At 42.7% G+C, this 23,380-nt stretch overlaps 1 protein-coding gene across 2 annotated transcripts in view; it reads left to right on the forward strand.

Moving 5' to 3' along the window:
* LOC147891230 (coiled-coil protein) overlaps positions 1–23,380 on the forward strand; it is a 192,188-nt gene that overhangs the window by 88,440 nt on the left and 80,368 nt on the right. Inside the window, exons 15-16 of one of the 2 annotated variants that reach the window (XM_087389276.1) lie at positions 17,472–17,769; positions 17,881–18,085. In XM_087389276.1, the coding sequence (XP_087245402.1) occupies positions 17,472–17,769; positions 17,881–18,085 (503 nt within the window). Of the gene's footprint in view, positions 1–17,471; positions 18,086–23,380 lie in introns of both variants that reach the window. The other variant, XM_087389275.1, reaches the window with a different exon arrangement.

A 23,380-nucleotide genomic window follows, 5' to 3' on the forward strand; every position in this document is an offset into this window, starting at 1 on the left:
TTATTTGTATGGGTCAGTTATGTTGATGTTGATCACGATACTTTGAAACATTTTTGTAAACAACTGACTATATCATCCAACGTGGTAGTGGCAAGACGAAGGATCTCAAGAAAGTGCTCAAAGCGAGAAATGCCATGCATACTCTTCAGAAGGACGGCCATCTTATCTTCATCATCAGGAACACTCTTCAAACTTGAGAGTTGTTGAACAAGAGATTGAAACCGGGCTAGATGATCACTCAACTCATCACTCTCTTCCATTTTCAGATCATAAAATTTAAGCTTCAAAAAGACTTTAGAGTTGGTGATTTTATTACCAAAGAACTTCTCAAGGCGATCCCCAACCTCCTTAGCAGTTGACTTGAAGTCCACATGATGAATGAGAGAGTCGGCCACGCAAAGACCAATAAGAGCAATGGCCTTGGTAGGGAAGGATAATAAAGTTGCTGATGCGTTGTCACACATTATGCATAATATGAGTTTCACGGTATTAGAGAGTGCTCTAATAACCGAGATTAGAAAAACTCAAAAGGTGGACGAGTTCTCGTCCAGAGCCTTTGGCCTAAGGCTCATGTATTCAAACCCGGGGAAAAGGATGACCTGGCATCCAGAAAAGGTCAAACTTATGTAAGATATGCCATAAGGGATGGTATGCTGAAAAGAAATGGCAAGGTAGTAGTACCTAATCAGAATGATCTCAGGCAAAGAGTCATTCAACAATGCCATGATAGCCCATGTGCGGGACATCCAGGAGTCGAGAAGACATATGATCTCGTGAGACGAGATTTCTTTTGGCCAAAGATGAAAAAAGCATATTCATGAATATGTGACACGTTGTTTTTCGTGTCAAGTAAGTAAGGCAGAATGGGTGAAGCCACCCGGACTTTTACAGCCCTTGGAGATACCACTAGGTAGGTGGGAGAGCATTTCCATGGACTTTATTGTAGGTCTGCCTACAACACAAGGTGGATATGATTCTATCCTTATGGTGATTGATCGTCTTATTAAGATGGCTCACTTCATTCCAACTAGAGAGTCTGTCAGTGCCCCGCAAGTGGCGGATTTGTTTATTAGACATATATTTTGTTTGCATGGATTACCCAAATCCATAGTGTCAAATAGGGATGTCAAATTTACCGGTCATTTATGGACTGTGGTATTTGAGACACTAAGGACTGAGTTGGGAATGAGTAGTGGGGATCATCCGGATGCGGATGGTCAGACGGAAAGAATCAACCAAATTTTAGAGGATATGCTTAGAGCATATGTGTCATTGAGGCAACATACATGAAACAAGTGGCTGCCATTGTTAGAATCCTTATGCCAGTTACGGAGAGTGTTTCCAGACTTTATCATCGAGGACGCTGATGCTTGAAGAGGAAAGGAATGTTACGCTCAAGTTGAGGTAACATGACCTCGAAAGGGTCAGTCGAAATTTTCCTTTAAAGGATCAATGTTTGTATTATATTTGTTTGGGCTTCATGTAAATGATAAAAAAGGAATAAAGGTCAAGGTCCTTGGTGTGGGTGACATGGCACTAGACTAGGTGGATCTAAGGCTAAGGGACCTAAATGCATGAAATGTGCCTAGGGGCAATTGGTTTCAATGATATCCCAAGAGAGGGGTAAATGATGCATTAAGGAGGGACCCTAGAATGAAGACATGTGGCATACTAGATCCATCTAGGGAATTTTGGGGCTTGGTGGAGATTTAGTAAGCTAGAGCTTGAACGTAGGGGTCTTTATGGGATCAAGGATCCCACTTCAGGTTATAGGATTGCGAGGATCAGATAGGGACGCCTTGGTCTTTGATGTTCATTCTGGGGCCAGGTTGTCCAAGTCTATAGATGATATACTTAACATATTTTTCTTTTCAGCTTGTCAGGATTGTAGGTCATGTGGAGCAATGCTTTTTGGCTTCAGGATGGTATCTAGACCCTAACCTAGATCACATTTCCTTGGGTTCATGGAGGATTTTGCTATATGGAGGTGTTATCATAAAGTATTTGCAATGGGACCCTGGGGAGTGGGAATGGATTGATGTAGGGCACAGATAGAAGAGCCTCGCCTTCTTTTGTTACACAATCAATAATGCTAGGAAGTTTCAGCTCAACAGGTTGGAAATCCACCAGATCTCCTCATTGGGAAAATTTTCAGATTTTGCAAAAATTCTTTTGAAAGAGACTCTGGAAATCCCTTAGGAATAGAAAATTCCCTTTTGAAAGAGACTCTGGAAATCCCTCAGGAATAGAAACATCAATATGACCTTTTGGCTTTTTACTCATGGAGGGATTGCAGTGAACTAGTGGAGGTCTATGCTCGTGGCTGATTCTATCTATATTTGTTGCCATTCTGCTGAGGAGACTATTGAGCATTGTTTATGGGACTGTAGACATGTGACATTCATTTGGATGGGGATTGCTAGTTTATTGAGCAACATTATGCCTTCTCCTTTCTTCATGACCTCATGTGTTCATAAGATATTTCTGTGCGATGACATTCGGTTGAGTCATGCTCTCTGTATGACGTTCTTGCCTTTTCTTACAGTCCTACATATGCCTCTGTGGGATACTTCATGAATACTCCAGAAGCAACAATAGTTGGCTGTTTTTGACAGTCCAACAAAAGGCATGACATAGTTTTCAGCAAAAACCACATGTTTGCTAATGATAACCTCGCCTAGACTAGGCTTATATAACATGTACCCTTTCCTTTCTGGGCTAAATCCAATGAAAATACATTTGACAGCCTGGTCCTCAAGCTTTTGTGGAAGCTGAGACGGAACATGAGCATATGCAAGGCATTTGAACACTCTCATTGTGAAAAAACTGGCTTAAGATGTATCCATGCCTCATAAGGTTTGATGTCTTAAATGACACACATGACAGCATCCAACCAGTTTTTTTTTGGCAAATACTTCCCTTTCATCATCCACCACGTCATTTCTATCAAAGTTTTGTTCTTCCGTTTTGCAACACCATCTTGTTGTGGTGTGTATGGCACTGTGCAATGATCTATGATGCCACGAGCTCCTAAATCAATCTCTATGTGAGCCGAATTTTTTCAATGGTAGACAAGAATTACTCCACAATCAAAAGGGAAGCCTTGGAGATCATGTACAACATTCAAATTTTTAAGCATCCATGGACATCCAAAATAACATAATATCCCCATAATGCAACCATCACACCATACACACATGCCTCACATGACACCGAGTGCATCAAAACACTAGCCCCCTCCATGGAGAAGGTTTCACAATTTGAGACGACATCCAATCAACCACATAGTCTAGGAAGACTTTTAAGGACACACCTCTCGTTTTTGTGCACATGTAACTTTGAGATAATCAACCCTAGATAATTCGGTTTTTGTAAGATGAGGAACATGTCTCCAAACACAGTGTTGTCCCTTTTGGGGCATTGTGACAATGTGTATGGTAGTTCTCCTTGCTCTCGGCAAAGAGGAAGTGTTCTGGGAGGAAGAAGGTATGCTGCTTTCTACCTTAGCAAGAGGAGACTACACACTCGCAAAGAACACATTTCTTTCCTATTCATCAAAATTTGCCAAATGTTCCTAGTAGGGCGTTTTTTTTGGGCATTACATTGCATGATGCCTCTTGAGCCGAGGTGCTCGAGGGTGGAGCTGCTAGCCTTTGGTCTTGCCCCTACTATTTGAGAACACATTCCTTCCTTGTATTAATCAAAATTCGCCAACCATCCCCTTTAGGATGTGTTTCATGGGTGCTTGCGGGTAGGAGTCCGTTTGAGCTAAGGTGCACAGCCTCCATCCTACAATTTGGGGGTTTGGGCCATCTAAGTTGTGCCTTAGCCATGTGACCAACGTTTTCACCATTGGATGATAGTGTGCTCTTAACATGCTGGTGACTGTTGCATGAGGGCAGATCATGGGGCCTTATGCCTCAGTGCTGATCCTTAGTAGTGGATTTAGGCATCAAGGACGGCACATTTTGTGGGGAATCCAAATAGAGAGATGTTCTAGATGACAAAGGTAGGCCATGTATTTCGACGTCACTCTTGGGAGGCACGGTGTAATAAGGTATCACATTGATGTAGGCCATTCTATGGGCTATCCATAGGTGCCACTTATTCCTTGGTATGTGCCTTGTAGGCCTAGTTAAAATCCAATAGGTCTGTTGGTGCAGTTAGTACATGTACCACCTAGCTCAGTTAGGACACTTAGTCCAGTTAGGGCATTTAGCTCTAGGGTTTTGTTATGTTGGCTCTCTCTTGAGCGTCCACTCTCAGTTTTGCTGCAATTCATCACAACATCTCCTTTTTCTCCTTCTCACCTCCATTTTTGAGCTTCCATTGCTTGCCGTAGCCTACAGTGGTATCAGAGCAGGTCAGGGATCCGCCTTCTAGCCTTACACCCGCAGTCCTTCTGGAGCATTGGGAGCTGTTTGGCAGCCCGTTCTTTTGCTGGTCACTTTATTTTCCTAGGCACTCCACATGTGTGAGCATTCAGGTTTTCCCTTTTTTGTCGCCATAAATTTCTTCCAGGAGCTGCTGCTGCATAGATAACTTGATTTCAGAGCATCTGAACCCTTTTTCTGCAGGCGACTCCACACGTGTGAGACATACTGTCCGTACAGACTGTATGGACACTGACAGCAGCATATTAAATGCTGTACGGAACACTGTGGGCTCATTTAAGGCTGTTCTGAACTTGTACGGAATATTGCATCTGTATTTAATGCAGTACGGCTCCGTTTATTGCTGTACGGTCTGCATTTAATGCAGTATGGTCTCATTTACTTCTGCTCAGTCTGCCTCGAGGCTCATGCTAGCTGATTCGAAGCTTCCTTCAGCATTTGGAGCTGTCTTGTGCTGTGTGCCAGTTGTTGTTGACATTTGGAGGTTGTTGAAGCGATCTGGAGGCCACTCCTTGAGCCCATTCTCTCTTTTGGCTTCCCTTTGCCTCGGGCTGCGAGTACCCCTCCATTGGATCACTCTCCTCTCATTTTCACATGCTCTCCTCCTCGTGGGAGCACTTTCTCTTGCTGTAATTCTCGTTTCCAGCCCACTATTGCCATTTCTTATTGCCATTTGTTATCATTTTCACCTCTCCTTCAAGGGTGAATCTCTTTGCTCGCATTCAGAGCCTTTCACTGCTGTCCTTTCGGGCTACATCATTGGGTAAGCCGTTGTTGCATTGGTTCTTTCCAATTTCTGCTTCATTTGCATTTGGAAAGGCCCGTGTTGCCTTGGAAGGCCTCTACAGGTATTGCCTCCGACTTTGGAAGGCCCGTGTTGCCTTTTGGGGATTTTTTTTGCAACAGGTACACCTTGGGACAGCAGAGTCTTTTGCAAGAATAAGGTTTGAAGCTTAAGCAGAATTTTGCCACTTGATTTTGAGAGGTTGCCATCCTCTCATTTGCTTTGTCAAATTGGTGCCTTTGCCTCGCATTTTTAGCGCTATGGTAGCAAAGATGATCTTTTTGGGATGCTTGGGATTGATGACAAGCTTGATGGCACCAATTACCCCATGTGGTCATACATGATGGGGCATGTATTGGCTGCCAAGAATCTATGGCACATTGTTACAAGCTCCGAGGCCAGGCCTACACGTAATGCAACTTCTGGTGCTACACCTCTTGCCTCTTGTACTACATGTACTGCTTCATGCTCTTCAGGTGAAGGCTGTCATGCAACTTCTGGAGCAGCTGCATCTTCTGGAGCAGCTTCATCTTCTACCACACGTACTTTGCCTTCTACATAGGAGCAAATTGAGTGCCAAAGCACATGCCGTGATTGCTCTTTCAGTGAAAAGAGTCATTACCCCTCGTATCCAGTCTTGCAAGACAGCTAAGCAAGCATGGGATCAGCTTGCATCCTTATATCAGGTGCGGAATGAGGCGAGGGTTGCCTATCTCCGCAAGCAGTTGAAGGACTTGAAACTTGAAGAGGGTGGTAACATGGATGCCTATCTTAATGTGAAGGATTTGAAAGAGCAATTGGCTAATATTGATGAGAATATGTCTAATTCTCAGCTTGTTTCTAGTACCCTTTATGGGTTGCCTGATTCTTATCAGGGCTTTGCTACTACATTGAGGTTGGTTGCAGGTGGCAATGCCAACCATTATTCTTTTGATCAGCTGGTTGCTCTTCTACTTCAGGAGGAGCAAAGTTGTGCAAATCGCAATGCTTTTATGGCTATTGATTAAGCCTTTGCTGCCCAACATAAAAACAAAGGCAAAGGTAAGGTTTCAGCTGGTAAACCCCTCATAACATGCTTATCATTCTCATGGTGTCTCTTCTTCAGGGGATAACAAAATGTAACTATTGCAAGAAACCTGGGAATGATATCTTTGAATGTAGGAAGAAAATTGCATCTGAAAAGAAGAAGAAAGAGTCTGGTCTTGCAATATCTGGTTCTCTTAGTGCAGAAGATCGACATGAGCTAGCTGATTTTTCACAAGAATAGCATTTCAGTATAATCTTGATGTTCACGATGTTCATGATGCTTGCATGGCAGTTTCTGATGTTCATGATGCCTGGTTCTTTGATAGTGGTGCTAGCAAGCACATTACTTCCTACAGGAAGTTCTTCAGCTCACTAGAGCATACATATAAGGGGGGGGGGGTGTCACATGTGCCAATAATGCATTATATACCATGAAAGGTGTTGGGCAAGTTGCTCTTACTTCTGTTTCTGGTGGTCTTGTCACTCTTGAGGATGTGCTTTATGTTCCAGGCATTCGCAAGAACCTTATTTCTATTTCAGCCATAGCTACATGTGGCTATCAGGTTTTTTTTAATGGTATTCGGTGTGCAGTGTGTGATGCTACGCATGCCTTTACCATGGTCTTGACTGGCATATTGGCTAGAGGTTTGTATAGACTTAATGCTTATGACGGATATTTGGATGATGCTGCACTTGCTGAAGCACATGCCTTTGCTCTTGATTCTTCTACCGTGGCAGATACTCATTTGTGGCATGAGAGGTTTGTACACCTCAACTTTGGGGCCTTGGTGAAGTTATATAAGGATGGTATGGTTATTAATCTTCTTAAAAATGCATATGCCTTCAAAGAATGTTTGCAAACCTTGCTTGCTTGGAAAGATGCACCATTCTGTGTTTCCCAAGGATGGGAGAGTTGGTGCCTCACACAAGCTTTATTTGGTTCATAGTGATGTTTGTGGACCCATGCGTGCTGCAGCTCTTGGGGGATTCTATAATTTTGTTACATTCATTGATGACTTCACCAGATACACCTGGATTTTCGCCTTGAAATCCAAATCTGAAGTTTCTATATGCTTCAAGCATTTTATTGCCTTGGCTGAGAATGAGAGTGGGCTGCACATTGCTCACCTTAATAGAGACAGAGGGGGGGGGGGGTGAATATATGTCAAAGGAGTTTGCTGTTTTTTGGGCTTCACATGGCATACATCATCGATGCACGGTGCCTTATACTCCTCAATTGAATCTCGTGGCTGAGGGGAAGAATAGATCAGTGATGGAGATGGGCAGGTGCATGTTGAAAGGCAAGCATTTGCCTAACAAGTTGTGGTTGGATGCCGTTATGTGTGCTAATTACATTTTGAACAAATGTCCCACAAAGGCATTGCAGACTATCCCACCTTATGAGGCTTGGACAGGTCGTAAGCCTCGCAGTTCTCACATGAGGACATTTGGATGCTTAGCATATGCCCATGTGCCTTCTCAGACACGCACCAAGTTCGATGATAAAGATGTCAAGTGCATTTTTATTGGGTATAGCTTAGAGAGCAAGGGATATAATCTCTATCAGCCCTGCACGGGCAAGTGTTTCAGTCGGGATGTTGTGTTTGATGAATCTTCCACTATGCCTTTGCTGGACTGTCAAAAACAGCCCGTTGTTGATGCCCCAAATATCTTTGACAGCTTGATACATTTATTTCTGTCAGATGCTCATGATGATGTACCTCCTCCATCTGTTGGTCATTTGCAGCCACATGTGCAGCCAGATATTCAGCATGATATTCAGCCTGATTTGCCTCCGATTGATCAGGACAATGTGCACAGAGCTCTTGACCAGGAAAGAAGGTCCCCCGTTGGCTCCTTGACACATTAATAGACAGGAAACAAGATACTCCTCTGCCAGCCCATACTAGAGCAGCTGTCCAGAAAGAGCATGCTAGTTTTGTTGCCTATGCATTGGTTGCTACAGCATGCAATGAAGAGCCATTATGCCATAAAGACGCCTTTCAGAATGATTGTTGGTTGAAGGTTATGCAAGCTAAATTGGATTCTATCTATTAGAATAACACTTGGGACTTTGTGACTTGCTTCCTGGCAAGAATGCCATTGGAACTAAGGGGGTTTATAAGATTAAACGGAAAGCTGATAGTTCAGTGGACCGTTACAAAGCCCGTCTTGTTGCTAAGGGCTATGGTCAACAGCAAGGCATTGACTTTGAGGAGACTTTTGCTCCCACTTCCAGGATTACTACTATTCGCATTGTTATTGCCTTTGTTGCCCACTTTCATTGGGAGGTACATCAGCTTGATATCAAGATAGCTTTCCTTCATGGGCATTTGAAGGAAGAGGTCCATGTTTTCCAACCTCTTAGCTTTGAGGTTGAAGGTTCTCAAAGCAAGGTATGCCGCTTAAGGAAAGCACTACTATCTGGGAATCCATATGCTAGCAGTGAGGGGGGCATTTTGATGTCACAATCCAAGTATATTGGATAGCTCTTGCAGCATTTTCAGTTTGAGGATTGCAAGCCAGTATCCACACCATCAGAGCATGGTTTTCACTTCTCTTCAGAGAATGGGAGCGGTGCATGTGATGTTACTCTTCAATACATCTCGAGCCATCATGCGTCAAGAGCAGTTCACATTTGAGGGGTCACCTGTTGAGATAGTTTCATCATACACTTATCTTGGGGTTATCTTCTCTGGACCCAGTTTCACTATGAGACCCACGATGCAAGCACGCTTGAGCAGAGGGTTATGCTTCATTAGCCAGACTAGAGAGGCATTGCTTCCGCTCGCACTTTCAAGATCCACGCACCAAGGGGTTGCTTTTTGACTCCTTGTTTCGCCCAATGGGGATGTACGGCAGCCCTTATTGAGAGCCAGACTTGTCGGATAGAGCGGCTACAAGTTCTCATGTTACCACGGATGATTCGTGGTAAGCCATTTGTCCCTCACAAGATCATTCAGGCTGAGTTTGGGTCACCCCCTTTACAGCTAGATGTTGTATTTCAGGTCATCACGTATCTGTACCGAGTTAGGGAATATGGGGATTACACCTCGGGGCGTAGCAGGTACCATGGGGATTACACCTCGGGGCGTAGAAGGAGATCGAGTCGGAGGAGCACTTTGCTTTCAGAGGTCCTATCTATTATGCCATTCGGGGCCGGTACCACTGCCTCTTCCGCGACGGATTCGGCCCCCTCCCACACATGCTGCAGTTCCCGGATCAGTGATGCCTAGCCGCTTTCTTACATGAGATGACTCGCCACCGAGATACCTCTCTCCGAGCACGGCGACACGCGCAGCACACAGCGTGAGGACACCCAGCGGCCCATCACTGATTTCTTCGAGTCACAAGATACCTCTCCTCAATCTAGCCGACGACGCGGACGTGAGCGAGAGCCAGAGCCATGACAGCTGCGCCGGCGGACAGACTCACACATCCGGGTCCATGACATCTCGTCTCTGCTCTCTGCCCGCCCCACCGGGGTTACCGTTGCCCTCATCCACAGGGCCACCCGCCACCCCCAACAACCGAGCTCGACTAGGCCGCGTGACGTCAGAGGCCAATCATCTATCGCAGGGTTTTTTTAGGCCTCCCATTTGACGGCCCCTCTATGATTGGTCTTGACAATCACCACCTGCACATATATATTGTATCTCCCCCCTCTGCCCCATTTTTGGTGCCCCCCCCTTCTTTTTTGTATCATCTGGAGGTAGACACATATTTTTGGTATCAAGACTAGACACACCGTCCTTCATAACCTCTTTTTTTGTAGAAACGGTTGGCTGGCCCGTTTTGAGACCGCCACCGTTATGCTCATTGTATCAGTTATCTTTAGTCTCATAGACCTTCACGGTCTCCCGAAGACGTTAATAAACTTTCTTTCTTTCTTTCTTTCTATCCTCTTCTATGGCACTTGCAGCAGGAGGAGACCAGAGGTGCTAGTATGCACGTACAGAGAGATGGTTTGAGCGACTGGGGCTCCACATGGATAGACTACCTGCCTTCCAGTACAGCATGGATGCTCTGTTTTCTCCCCTCCTATCACACGAGGTCAACCAAGTTATTCGTGAGGATCTACTACAGCTACACACATTTCGGACCTGGTTGGGACCGAGTGAACTCCCAGTGAAGCTTAGCTTCTACAGAGATCACTTCTTACATATCATAACAGAGGGTTTCATTGACCCACCAGGATACACACAAATTCACCTACCCCACTCGTTGAGGATCTCTCGTGGGCAGTTCCGAGTCTCTTCACACAGACTTCGCATCGAGAGTGGTAGAACAAAGCGACTACCCAGGGAGAGGCGCATATGCACATTGTGTGACATGCAAGAGGTTGAGACAGAGGAGCATTTCGTCTTCATGTGTCCTGTGTACTATGAGATCCGAGGGCGTTTCCACTGCCTCTTCAGGGATAGTTATGGGATTTTGGCATGTTTCCTCTCCTACCCAGACCAGTGGTGTTTGGCAGGTTTCATTCATGAGGAACTTAGAGACCGCGAGAGGATTCTCCGAGCACAGAGACAGGAGCAGATTTCTTCCTCGGCTGATCTCTCTCAGAGCTCTATCACGAAGTTCTTTTAGCTAGATCACATGGACCCCCATGAGACGAGGCCTCGACATGACCGTGACCCGGAGCATGTGACCCGACAGCTCAGACAGAGGGTTGACACACAGATCACACTTGGGGACATCCCCTTCTTGTTTAGAGTCGGAGCCCGACCGACAAGGGTCACAATAGCCCTGGTCAGACACAGAGCTACGACCAGGAGACGTGCTAGGACTCCACCTCTGAGTAGCCGACAACACTCTATTGCCGACTTCATGCCTCTGCCTCATCCATCTTGATATCTTGCTGCTGTCGATGATGATGATGATGTTGAGATTGATATATAGTCGACCATCGACATGACTATGTTGTACTTAGGACTTAGTACTGCCATTCTGCATTTTTGCATTTTGCATTGGTATGGATGCTCGTTTAGTAGCTCCACTATGACAGCTTGTATCAGGATTTTCACAGTCTCATAGACCTTCCGAAGACTTTAATAAACTTTCTTTCTTTCTCTATTAGCAAGCTATTGGTGGTTTGATTTCCTTATGCCATACGAGACTTGATTTACAATATGTTGTCTCATAGTTGAGCAGATATATGCACAACTCCTCTACGTACCATTGGCATGCCGTGAAGCATGTCTTTAGGTATCTCAAAGGCACTCATCATTTGGGTCTCCTTTATGAGATTGATACTTCACTTTTTATGCATGGATTCACTAATAGTGATTGGGTTGGCTGTTCGGATACCTGTGTGTCACATAGTGGCAACTGTTTCATGCTTGGTACTTCATGCATTTCTTGGTTTAACAAGAAGCAGAGTACAGTTGCTTCTTCTAGCTATGACAGAGTAGCTTTTACAGCTATAGTGGAGTGTGTTTAGCTTCGGAAGTTACTTGCAGATCTTTATGCATGTCCGACTGCTCCTACCATCATCTTCACTGATAGTCAGAGTGCTTTGGCTATTGCACGGAATCTTGTTTTTCATGCTCATACAAAGCATATTAAGATTCACTATCACTATGTCAGAGAGAGATTATCAGCAAGTAATATTCAGTTGTCTTATGTTCCTACTGAAGACAACTTGGCAGATCTTTTTACAAAGACTCTACCTCGACCTAAGTTTGAAGCTTTTTTACAAGCTTTAAACTTAGTACCTTTTGTGATTTGATCTGTTATACTCTGTGCAGTCATAGGTTGCTATATCCCTACAGGATGAACATGTGCAACCATGACATTAGATATTCAGGTATCTTGAGTCATGTCCAGGATACTTCAGCCCATACCATGGAGGCGGGCTTGTAGGTCATTCTATGGGCTATCCATAGGTGCCACTTATTCCTTGGTATGTGCCTTGTAGGCCTAGTTACAGTTAGTTAGGTCTGTTGGTACAGTTAGTACATGTACCACCTAGGTCAGTTAGGACACTTAGTCTAGTTAGGGCATGAGTTTTGTTATGTTGGCTCTCTCTTGAGCCTCCACTCTTAGTTTTGCAGCAATTCAGTACAACATCTCGTTTTTCTCCTTCTCACCTCCATTTTTGAGGCTCCATTGTTTGTCCTAGGGTACAATTGAAAGGTCTGTGTTTCTGTGGTTTGAGAAATACAAGCCTTCTTTAGATTTGTACATGGTTCTTGTTTAGTCTAGCAATGGCGTGGGTCAAAGAGTTAATGCAAATTGAAAAGTTGTTTTTCTCTTGAAGGGAGTTATTTGTGATGTAGCCCTGTTCGCATGAGCTAGCTTGGAAAGACACCCTAAACTACCTTGGGGAGGGCCAAATGTATGTTTTGTCCAATTGTGGAGGCCTTTTGAACAACAGATTTAAAGAATACAAGCAATGTTTCTTACTCTTTAGAATAAAGCTCTACCTAGTTGGTAAGAATGTAGTAATTTTGCATAGGAGTCCAGAATTCCAAAAGTGAGAGATGGAGCACATCAGCTAACAAAATCAAGGAAGAAAGAAAAAGACAAGAAAAGATGGCAAGCTTGAGTTCGGTTAAGAGGAAGTTGTGTAGGGAACTTTTAGGAAGGTGATACAAGGAGTGTCTTTGTTCAAGGTACATTCAGCTCTGAACTTTTAGAACTTCACCTTTCCAACCATTAAGATGAAGCAAGCACAAGCATACACAGTCGAATCATAGTCGGAAGACAAAGAGCAATCCAAATATAGTTTCTCATCAAAGAACAGCAGTCAACATTGGAATAGAAGCAAAAGCTACATCCTTTCCTTTCAGGAACATGGACGAAAATCCTCTAGATCAGCATATGATCAGCCCTGAGCTTGCCAAAAGGAAATATGCAGGCTGAATACAGTCAGACAGCAGTCTGACTGTTACATATCAAGAACTGTTACAAAGATGGTGTTATAACTGCCCACTATGATTCTTTGTAACTGCCACTCATGTATATGACTTGTGAACTTCCAACTTTCACATGACTTTGACTTAGCCTAGGTGCTTAAATACTCCTCAACACCTGGCACACCCGATGGTAAAACTTTTTGTAAAAAGTGAAAGACTCGAACCCTTCATAACCTCCATGGTGTAGGTTTTACTGATTACTCTTGTACCATTTCATGGCTACATGCGAGGGCTGGGAACCCATGAAATATAATGCCATCCATGCTAGTTTATACAAAATGAATAAATAGAACCATGCATGAATCAGCATGTTCACATTCCACTAGCACGGAATGGACAGATTGCTCTGATCAAGCAAAAGGAATAGGTCGATGAAGCTCCAACATCCGCAACATATGTCGGTGTAGAGTCCTCGAAGAAATCATTGATTTGTCTTTGAACCATCTGCATTTGACCTTGATAAATCCATTGAGATACTGAATTCTGAATCAGCTTTAACTCCTTGACTGAATTTTAATTTCTGCCTTGAATCTGACATAGTCAGATTGAGATCAGACTACTGTCGGAATCCAACCTGACTATTAAAATCTTTCCAATTACATAATCTGAAAACATATCCGTAAAGCTCATATATAGCAAAAACTTGCTATCAAGTTGGATTTTGAAAAGTAAATCAGAAATAGGAGAATAGATAGTCAGACTATCTGTAGGCTGTAGTCGGACTGCTATCAGATTGTCATCAGACTGCAGTCGGACTGTTGGACTGTATGTCCCCATCATGCCAATTGTCTGGTCATTATTTGCTGAACTAAAGACCACAAAAAATAATGTCAGACCTTCAGAACTTTGCTCTATTGAGATGAAATTGAAAATCTATCTTTTGAACTGTTTCCAACCTTCGGACTGTTGCCAAGCTGCCTAGAACTGTCGGACTGCTGTAGGACATCATTTTCTATCATAAAGAGTGTAAAAAGAGATAATGTCAATGCATCCAGGTTTTCTAAACTTGCTTTTACTGATATTAAACCTTCAAGGCTTCGTTTGAAGTGCTTCCGACCTTCGGACTGCATCCGACTTCTTTCAGATTGCCTATAACTGTCAGATTGTAGTCTGATTACTTGCTGAATATCTTATTTTTGTTTTTCTTTCTTGCAAACCTGCATGTGCTGACCTTGATCATGTGTGAAGTGTCAGAATATTTTTGGTATGAGTAGAGGTGATTAGGGAACTCCTCTAGGCTCTTTTGGCTCCATTTTGGCTCTATTGGCTACGGGCTAAGCTCCTCCTTTTCCCTTCATCTTTCATCCTTTGAATTTCATTATCATCAGCATCAACATCATCATTATCATTTTCTGAATATGTTTTGGTTGTATTTGAATTTGAATTTTGTATTTTTGCATCTTCCCAAACTATTGGAACCTTGCCACAATTGGGATCTGACTTGTAATCTCCATCTGACTTCTTTTCTTTGCTTGCTTCTTCTTCAACATTATGAATATGTGCCATTTTTGTAGCATCTTTTTGACATACCTGGTTATCAACTTGAACAGCATCATTAGAAACATCATGATCTGAAATATTATCTTCAACATTGACATCAAACCATTGGTTTATTTCTGGCTTTCATTGTTGATTCATTTGTTTATCCTCAATAGGAAAAATATGAAAACATGACCTTACTGCATAATCCTCAATATCTATTTCATCATCATCACACATGAAATTTGCAATCTTTGCATAGTGAAGTGAATAATTAGCAGAAACAACATCAGCTTTATTGCTTTGACATACTTTAGAATCATTGACTTGAATCAGATCAGAGATGTACCCCAAACCTTGCTTGTTGTATGGATTCCTGTAGTCAGGCTCATCAAACATTGCATGCGGATTGATCTTCTCTTGCTTCCACATCACATCAATGGCAAAAGATGGTGCAAAGGCATAACATGCACACTCCTCATATGTCTCTTCTGAGTTTTGATCATCTTTGGTCGAAAAGCAAATCTCTTTATCATCATTTGTTGATCCAAGTTCTTCTTGCTCTATTTGTCGATGAAAAGATCTTGAACTTATAGGCATTGGATAGTCTGCATACACATCTACCATGCTTTCAAACTTTGAAGAACTTATTTCCAATTGGTCAAAATTACTGTCCAACTGTTTGGGCTGCTTGCTATCCGACTCCAATCTGACTGTAGTTGGACTCCTGTCTGACTGCTATCGGACTACTATCTGATTTTTTGAACTGAATGTCCGATTGGTTTTGATCTGAAACATTTGCATCTATTTGATTATGAACAGAAATCACTGAATTATCATTGCAAATCTTACCATCATCTTTGAAATATGAGTCGGAATTGGAGTCGGGATTGGAATCATTGTCCTCTTCATGCCCATATTCAGACTGCAAAATCTGAACTCTGTGTTGAAGCTCTAGGATGTCATTGATATATTGATTAGACCTCCAATCACCTCGATGGAATTTAGTATGCCAAGATTATGCATCATCAAGCAGATCATAATATTTGCCAAGTTTACCCAATATCTTCTTGACCTTTCGATCAGAGTTTGCTTCACATATTGTCGGAAAGATATCATAGAACTTGTCATCCAAAAGTGATGGACAATATTTCCTCTGATGACTGAGTTGTTTGCAACGCGTACATCTGGCTGAAGTTTCCAGATCTTTCTTCTTCTTTGCAACCCAATGATGAAGGTACAAACTGAGGAGGATCCACATTCGCCCTTGAAATTGGCCACCACAGTTCAACAGAACGCCGAAAACAGGCAGAATTTTTGTCAGATCTTGCAACAGCCATAACTTTTTATGGAAAACTCGGATTAAGACGAAATAAAAAGATAAAATGTCGGCCTTGAAGTTGTCTACAACTTGGTTGAAGACAAAAACTTGTAATTTTGCGCCGAACTTCAGATATAAGCGTCGGACTATCAAGAAGTCTTAACAAACTTTGCTCTAGGCTCGTTCCTTGCAGCCATATGGCCACAATTCACCTGGATACAACAAGATCCGATTATTTTCCGTGCCCTTGGAGTATTTGCAGGATCGCCAAATGTGTTCAGAGTACATTCAACCCTGAACATTTTAGAACTTTACCTTTCCAACCATTAACATGAAGCAAGCACAAGCATACACAGTCGGATCGTAGTCGGAAGACAAAGAGCAATCCAAATATAGTTTCTCATCAAAGAACAACATTCAACATTGGAATAGAAGAAAAAACTACATCCTTTCCCTTCAGGAACATGGACGAAAATCCTCTAGATCAGCATATGATCAGCCTTGAGCTTGCCAAAAGGAAATATGCAGGCTGAATACAGTCAGACAGCAGTCTGACTGTACATATCAAGAACTGTTACAAAGAAGATCCCAAAAGGAGTTATAACTGCCCACGATGGTTCTTTGTAACTGCCACTCATGTATATGACTTGTGACCTTCCAACTTCCACATGACTTTGACTTAGCCTAGGTGCCTAAATACCCCTCAACAATTTTGCATTAAAAGGGTCAGCTTCAAGCAATTCATTGAGATAGGTGTGTGGTCACTGATATTTTGGTTAATAGGTCACTGTTTAGTAATACAAGCTCCCAAGACTTGAGATTGTCTCCATTTGACTACTAAGGGTAATAAATAATTTGATGGCAGGTAAATTGGCATTTGATCGATTTTAATTACCTCTGACAACTAGCAATAGCAAAGCATCCACCCCTTGTTCCTTTTTTCTTTTTTTAGGAATTGCGAAACGCCTATATAGTCAAAATTGATGCATTTGAGAAAAAGAGAGCAAGAAAGCGTTGCATATAGATGCGTATGGTAAATCCTACAGGTTTTTGGGAAATTAAGGAGCAGATACGAAAACGATATCAGGACATTAAGGATATGGAACTTAAGCAGCTTTAATCAAAGCGATGAGTGGTGGAAATGTGGTGATGTCCCACATGCCACAGGAAGACACATATTTTGCTCATTACTGGTTCAAAGAAAAGCAGAGAAATCTAGATAGGATGGGAAAGATTAATCCTTTTTACACGCGGATTAAAAATTGTTTAAGATTCAACTGCTAGTTGGTAAAGCTTGATGCTTGGTGGACTTCAAAGATTAGGTGGGAGCAAACCTGGATTTCTGCTTGATGCAGTTCTTTTGTGTTTCCTGATTTCCAATCAATCCCCCTCCCCCCCCCTGTGTTTGCTGTCAAAGTTTGCTGCAAGAGCTGAGTGATTATGTTTTACACGTGTATCTGTTTTCTTTCTTTCTTTATATTCTCTTTATATTCTATAACTATGTCGAGTACAACAGAAGTCATAGTTAATGGTTCATTGTTTATCAGATCTTGCGGATGATGCTAGAGAAAGAGACATGGCAGCAGCTTCCACCAGAGGCTATCAAAACAGTCAACTTGGCTGGATTATTGGGGGATGGAGCACCTGTGCTAGTTGCATCGCCTGTGGGTTTATCCAGAGGCGCTGAGTCAAGAACCTCTCATGCCATTGCTGACAATGCTGCAAGTGGGAATGAGGAAAAGCAGGCAGGCTTTGCTGTTTGGTTAGAGAGGGGTAATCCTTTCAGTGAACGAAGAAGTCAAGGCTTGTCATTGACAACTGAAAGAGCAATCGAGGGATCTGAAGGTATGGGGAGAAACCATGATAATATGGTAGAGAGGGTGTACATTGCAGGTGGTCCATCTAAAGGATTCCAAACACAATGGACATTAACTGGGAATATGGTTAATGGTGCAGTGGAGCAACATGCTGTTCAGGCTGATGATGTTGAGGACGAGGAGAATGAAGATCTTTTGGCTGACTTCATCGATGAAGATAGCCAACTTCCAAGTCGATTGTACAGTAATTTTAAAAACAACAGTATCAGTTCTAAAGATGGCCAAGCACATGTTGTGGATGATGAGAATCTGATCCTGACTGGCTCTTCAGTTGGTATTCTAAGGCAATCTCAGCTCCCTACCATCAAAAGTATCTGTGGTCGTCGGCATTTTTGTTATCTAGTTTGGAATGATGTTACTTTCCAGATGATATTTTCTGTGTAGTGTGGTGTTTGAAACTCTGCAAAGCCTGTCATATTTTTCCTACGAGCAGGCAAGAGCTGCTGAAGCATAAGAGCAATAAGCAGATTTAGACTTCCAAGAAACTTAAATCAAATGAAATCACTACTATAGCTTCCCCTTTACTGTCCAGTGCGGTACTGTACATAATATTATGAGTGATAAGCTGATTTAGACAGAGTTTAAAGAAACTTAAATTAAGGTAAACTTTATGAGCTGTGTGAAGTTATCTGAAGACATGGCGTTTTATTCATGTGGATTTTTAGAGGATCTCTGTTGGTAGATGTGCCATTTTAACTTTATATGCCTTTCAATTCTCCATGCCTTTTGCATCAGGTCTAAATAGAAGTTGCTACATGGTTTCAAAAACAGCACTGTTTGCACCCAGGTGGGGTTGCATGGGCTTTCACATCGCAGATATGAGCAATGAACTGTTGCACATGCACAGCAGGTTCTGTGTGTGTTTTCTGTGCTATGTTTTCTTAGTTGTAAAGGGACATCAAATAAGGCAATGGGTATGAATAAGGATGGGGTGTATTGGGATAGGAGCATTTTTTCTTCTTCTTCTTCTTCTTTTTTTTTTTGGGGGGGGGGGGGGGCGGGATGCTGACGAACGAAAGGTTCGACCTGCGGATGAGGAGAGGGAAGGCTCCGATCTTGTGTGGGTAGCATCACATGTTACAACAGCTCTAGAGATGAACAGTAGTAGCTTTGTCTTCTGCTCCTATAAGTTTTCCTGGAAAAAGAAGCTCTTTAGTCTTTCAAGGAATGCATATCCGTTGCTGAAACTGGCACGTGCAGCTGGTACCCCGGCGACGACAGATCCAGGAAATGGGACCTGCACAGCCTGGTGATCACATAAAGTCGGAGAGTGGGATGTTACCGAGACCAGCTGCTGTGGGTGAAATGAGGACCTCATGATCTGCATTGGGCCAAATCAAATCTATCTTTTGGTTAAAGGGTGCTCCCTCTTCTCCCAAAATCTGTGCACAGGCGGATAGCTCATCAATAAAGGGGCCAAACAAGGGGGGCGATGAAGAACAACCTTGTTTAGTTCCAAGCATGCTTAATATCTCCTTTGTCCACCCTCATCATACAGATCCATTTTGAGACTCGTATATAATGCTGTTATTGCCAAATAGCCTTCCATTCTGATACACCATCCTTTGCCCCAAAAGTAAAGGTACTACCAGTCCAAAGTCATATACAAACCATCATTGTGGCTGACAAGTGATGGACCTTCCGTATTGGCAAATTGAAAGGAATGCAAATGGCCATTCCCTCTAAAAGGGGATCATTCCTTTCAAGAACACCTTCACAACAGTGAAACTACTGAAAGAGAATCTCCAATGTACACAAGAAGAGGGATGAATCCATTGGGAAGAGCTAGCAAGCTTAAAAGAATGATGAAGTGAGTAGAGTGCTACAATGCATAAAAGCTTACAATGTGAAGGAATGTGAACTGGTCCAGAGGATGTAAGGCCAGATCTCGAGCCACATCTCAAACTTCCACTTTCAGACTTTCTTGGTCTTTATATCTATCCAATCATACGACTTTTCCGATCTTTGCTCTATCCTTCCTTGAAGCTTTATGCGGACCAGTTGTAGAGGGTTGCATTGTAATTCAAGACATAACCCTAAAGTCTTTGAGAATTCAAATATCATTCACATCCTTGACATTGTGGCATCTATAGATTGAAAGGATAGCTTTGGTCCATGAGAAATCAATGGCTTTGCCATCCCAGTGCAGAGATATTGTGACTATACATCTTTTTAATAAAGAGAGGTGGAATATTTTTTGATTAGCCTTCTTCTATAGCACTAGCCTTCCGCATGGCTGAGTCTCTCGTTAATGTGGGAGATTTGAAAGAAATTTAGTTAAGCTAAGGGCACTAGAAATTGTATAAATGGATGCCAAGTGTGTGTAGATGCATGGATATATATGTGCAATAACACTTGTTTTTACTACGGTCTACATCTAGTGTTGGGCAATGATGAGGATGTTATAGTAGCTAGTCCTTGCTATGCGAGAGAAGCACCAACAAGAGTGATTGCCAAGTGAACTTGATTGGCAACTAAGACTCTACCTGCCAAGGGAGAAGTTTTATAGAGCTCCAATAAACAAGCTTTTGACAATTGCTTTCATGATGGGAGCGAATTGGCAAGCCAAGAAAAAGTTAATGCTTACTTCATGGCCCAAGTAAATATTCTGAGCTGGTGGAAGCTAACTAGAATTGACATCCTTCCGTTGCGCTGGCTTGTGAATATCAACATGTAACTTGACTAGATCTTCACATCCTTGTTAGAATGTAGCCATGATTGTACTTATCCAAATCTGGCGAAATGTACTTAACCACTATAATGTAAAAGAAAACAAGAACAGGAGGTCTACTAGACTGCAATGCCCTCCACAACTGCACACGTCGGAATGAACACAAGCACTCACACTTGCCTGCATGCACACACATTGCTGCAATGGAAATTCCAGAATAAAAGCATGCAACTGAATATGTAGCAACTAAACTGCAAACACACAACGAACCCCAAATATAGCGAGCCGTAACTGAGGTGGTGTGGAGGTGAGAAGGGAGAAGCTTCGTGGTGGCTTCTATAGGGCCAACAATTCAGTCATATGCTATATGGCACACTTACAAAGTGTGCCCACTCAGAATCCATCAAACACAGGCACCGGGTGCAATACTTGCATCTGATTGGCTGCCCGTAGAGTGAGAGTGATGGTGAGTGTATCTTTGTGTGACACGTGGCAAGGCCACAAGAGATAGACCAATGGAATGGTGCCATGTGGAAACCTTTTTCATCCATGATGGATGTATGTGGGGGCTTGCCACATGTTGTGGCTCCTTAGAAATCTATAACCCATGTCCATGACAACAACATGAATGTCCTAACCTAGGATCTAAGATCTACCTACCACTCTTTTTTACCTTTTAAATTAATCCTAACCCAAAATTGCCTCTCCAGCCCATCTGCCATCGCCAATAAATTGTTGCTGTTAAGTGCGATGCTGCACCATCTGTTCGAGCTTCAGATTTGCACCTCAGCTGCACCAACCAGCCATTGACCAGTTGTTGCTCTTCATTGCATCCCAATACCCGGGTATCATGGATTTCCCGAGCTACGGGAAAGTTTTGCTTGTTGGAGACTCCAATGCAAGGATGGGTACACATTCAGTATTGCTTCTGGATTTTTGTGATGACGCTATCTTATTAGCAGATGTTGATCTAGATGAGACTGAGTCTCTGCTGACAGCCGAGTTCCAATCACATCCTATGGACTTGCACTCTTGGACATGGTCAAGATACATGATGTTGTCATTTATAATGGCCTGGATCAATAATCCTCCTTAGGTGGTTCCACTTATTTCCCACATTGGGGACCTCCAGCATAGTTGGCTATCTCATGGAATCCCCTGCCTTCACCTCGCATATCACGGATTTGTCTAGAAGCAGACTACGCCTATCTTTTTGTGAGAGTATCTATTTGTATCCTATAACACACACCATGACATCGCTTACGCACACTACATATCACATCTACATTTTTATCATAGTCTTCACCTGAGTACTCCACACACCTTTCCACTGTACTCACATACATCGATGACATAGTGGTCCTAGAGGATTGAGCCGCCCTAATCATCCGCTCTTTCATGAAGTTGCCCTACACTCTTTCACACACATCAACCTATTTTACTTGCCCATTTCACTTGCCCATCGCCTCTTGGCTAAGTATCTTGTAACAGCTAGTATGATAATGAGTATAAGGCTTTATCCTAGCAACTCAGATTCAAGCCTAAACATCACCTTCCAAGTGAGGCAGAGGTGAGACATGAGTATTGTGACCTGTCATCTGGTATGTTGGAAGAAGAAGACTGTTGTTCGCTAGAACGAGGAGTGAATAAATATTTTGTTTAGTAACACCTCTGAGGACTTCTGGCTGGCGTTTCTTGAGCGACAAGCCCCCTCTCCTCTCACAAACACCACACTCTAGGACTTCTATCTCTTGCATTCAACATGTCCTACATCCTACACACTTTTCATAGCTCATGGTTTCCAACTCGCAGATCTAGCTTCATAAAACAAAGCTTGTCTGCGTTTGGCATTACGTGTGCCTTGGCTTCTTCGATAGCCTAGCGTTTCATCCGGGCTGAGAGCCTACATATTGAATTCATTGCATATGGAATAGCTACTATGGCTCCAATCTTAGCAAAGCTTTTTAATGAAGCAGTTTGCACCAATTTTCCTTACACTTTGACCCTTGACATCACAAGACAGGGGATCCCATGAGCCCGAGAAACTACAGGACCATCATGATTGGGCATATCCTGTCCAAGATCTATGCATTGGTGCTCGACACAGAGCTTAGTTGATTTGCAGAGCTTCAGGGACTCAGAGCCGAGGGACAAGCGAGCTTCAAGGCCAATCACGAGAATCTATACTCACACCCGAAGGTGTCATTGAGGAGGCTGGAGAACGAATATAGGCAGGTTATTGCTACTTCATAAAGCTTTTGACACAGTGTCGAGAGCTTGCCTCACCGGGCATTTGCAGGAGATCATATGGGTAATCATGGCACTTCTCAAATTGTGTCAACTTAGTAGAAACCTTACACTACATGGAAAGTTTGCCATTCCTAGTAGCCCTCGTTGCACTATTAACAGGTTTGCTTTTTTGGACATGTTGCTGCTATCAATATTATGTCCTTCTAAGGGAGCTTTTCTTAAAAGGCACAAAATTTTGGCTTTCTTCTTTTTTTGGATTCGTGCTTGTTTAAAGCCATAGAGAAAGGAGTTTCAAAGTTTGCTATCCAAATAGAAGAATCTTTTGGAGTGCTAAGTAAGAACAAAGCTCCTTACATGCAAGGTGCTTGCTTGCTTGAGTGTTTGGTTGAGGAGGGAAAGTAGAGGATCTAAATTTCCTTTATGTGCTTTTTGTGACATGAATAAACAAGCTTGGATTTCTAGCGTATGGTGGGTAAGTAGAGCATATGAAATCCATTGTGTTGAAATCAAGAGATTATATGATGAGATATATTTTTACAATTGGCCATGCTCTTTATAATGGTGGTGAAAGATATGATGAGCCATATGATGTCTTGTCTTAATTTGTTGCTGATTTATGACCTTAAGATTGTTAAATCAAAGACGGAAGAAAGAATCT

Source organism: Dipteris shenzhenensis, chromosome 18 (genome assembly GCF_047967505.1).
Source record: "Dipteris shenzhenensis isolate YYH24624 ecotype China chromosome 18, Dip_SZ_1.0, whole genome shotgun sequence".
NCBI lineage: Eukaryota > Viridiplantae > Streptophyta > Polypodiopsida > Gleicheniales > Dipteridaceae > Dipteris > Dipteris shenzhenensis.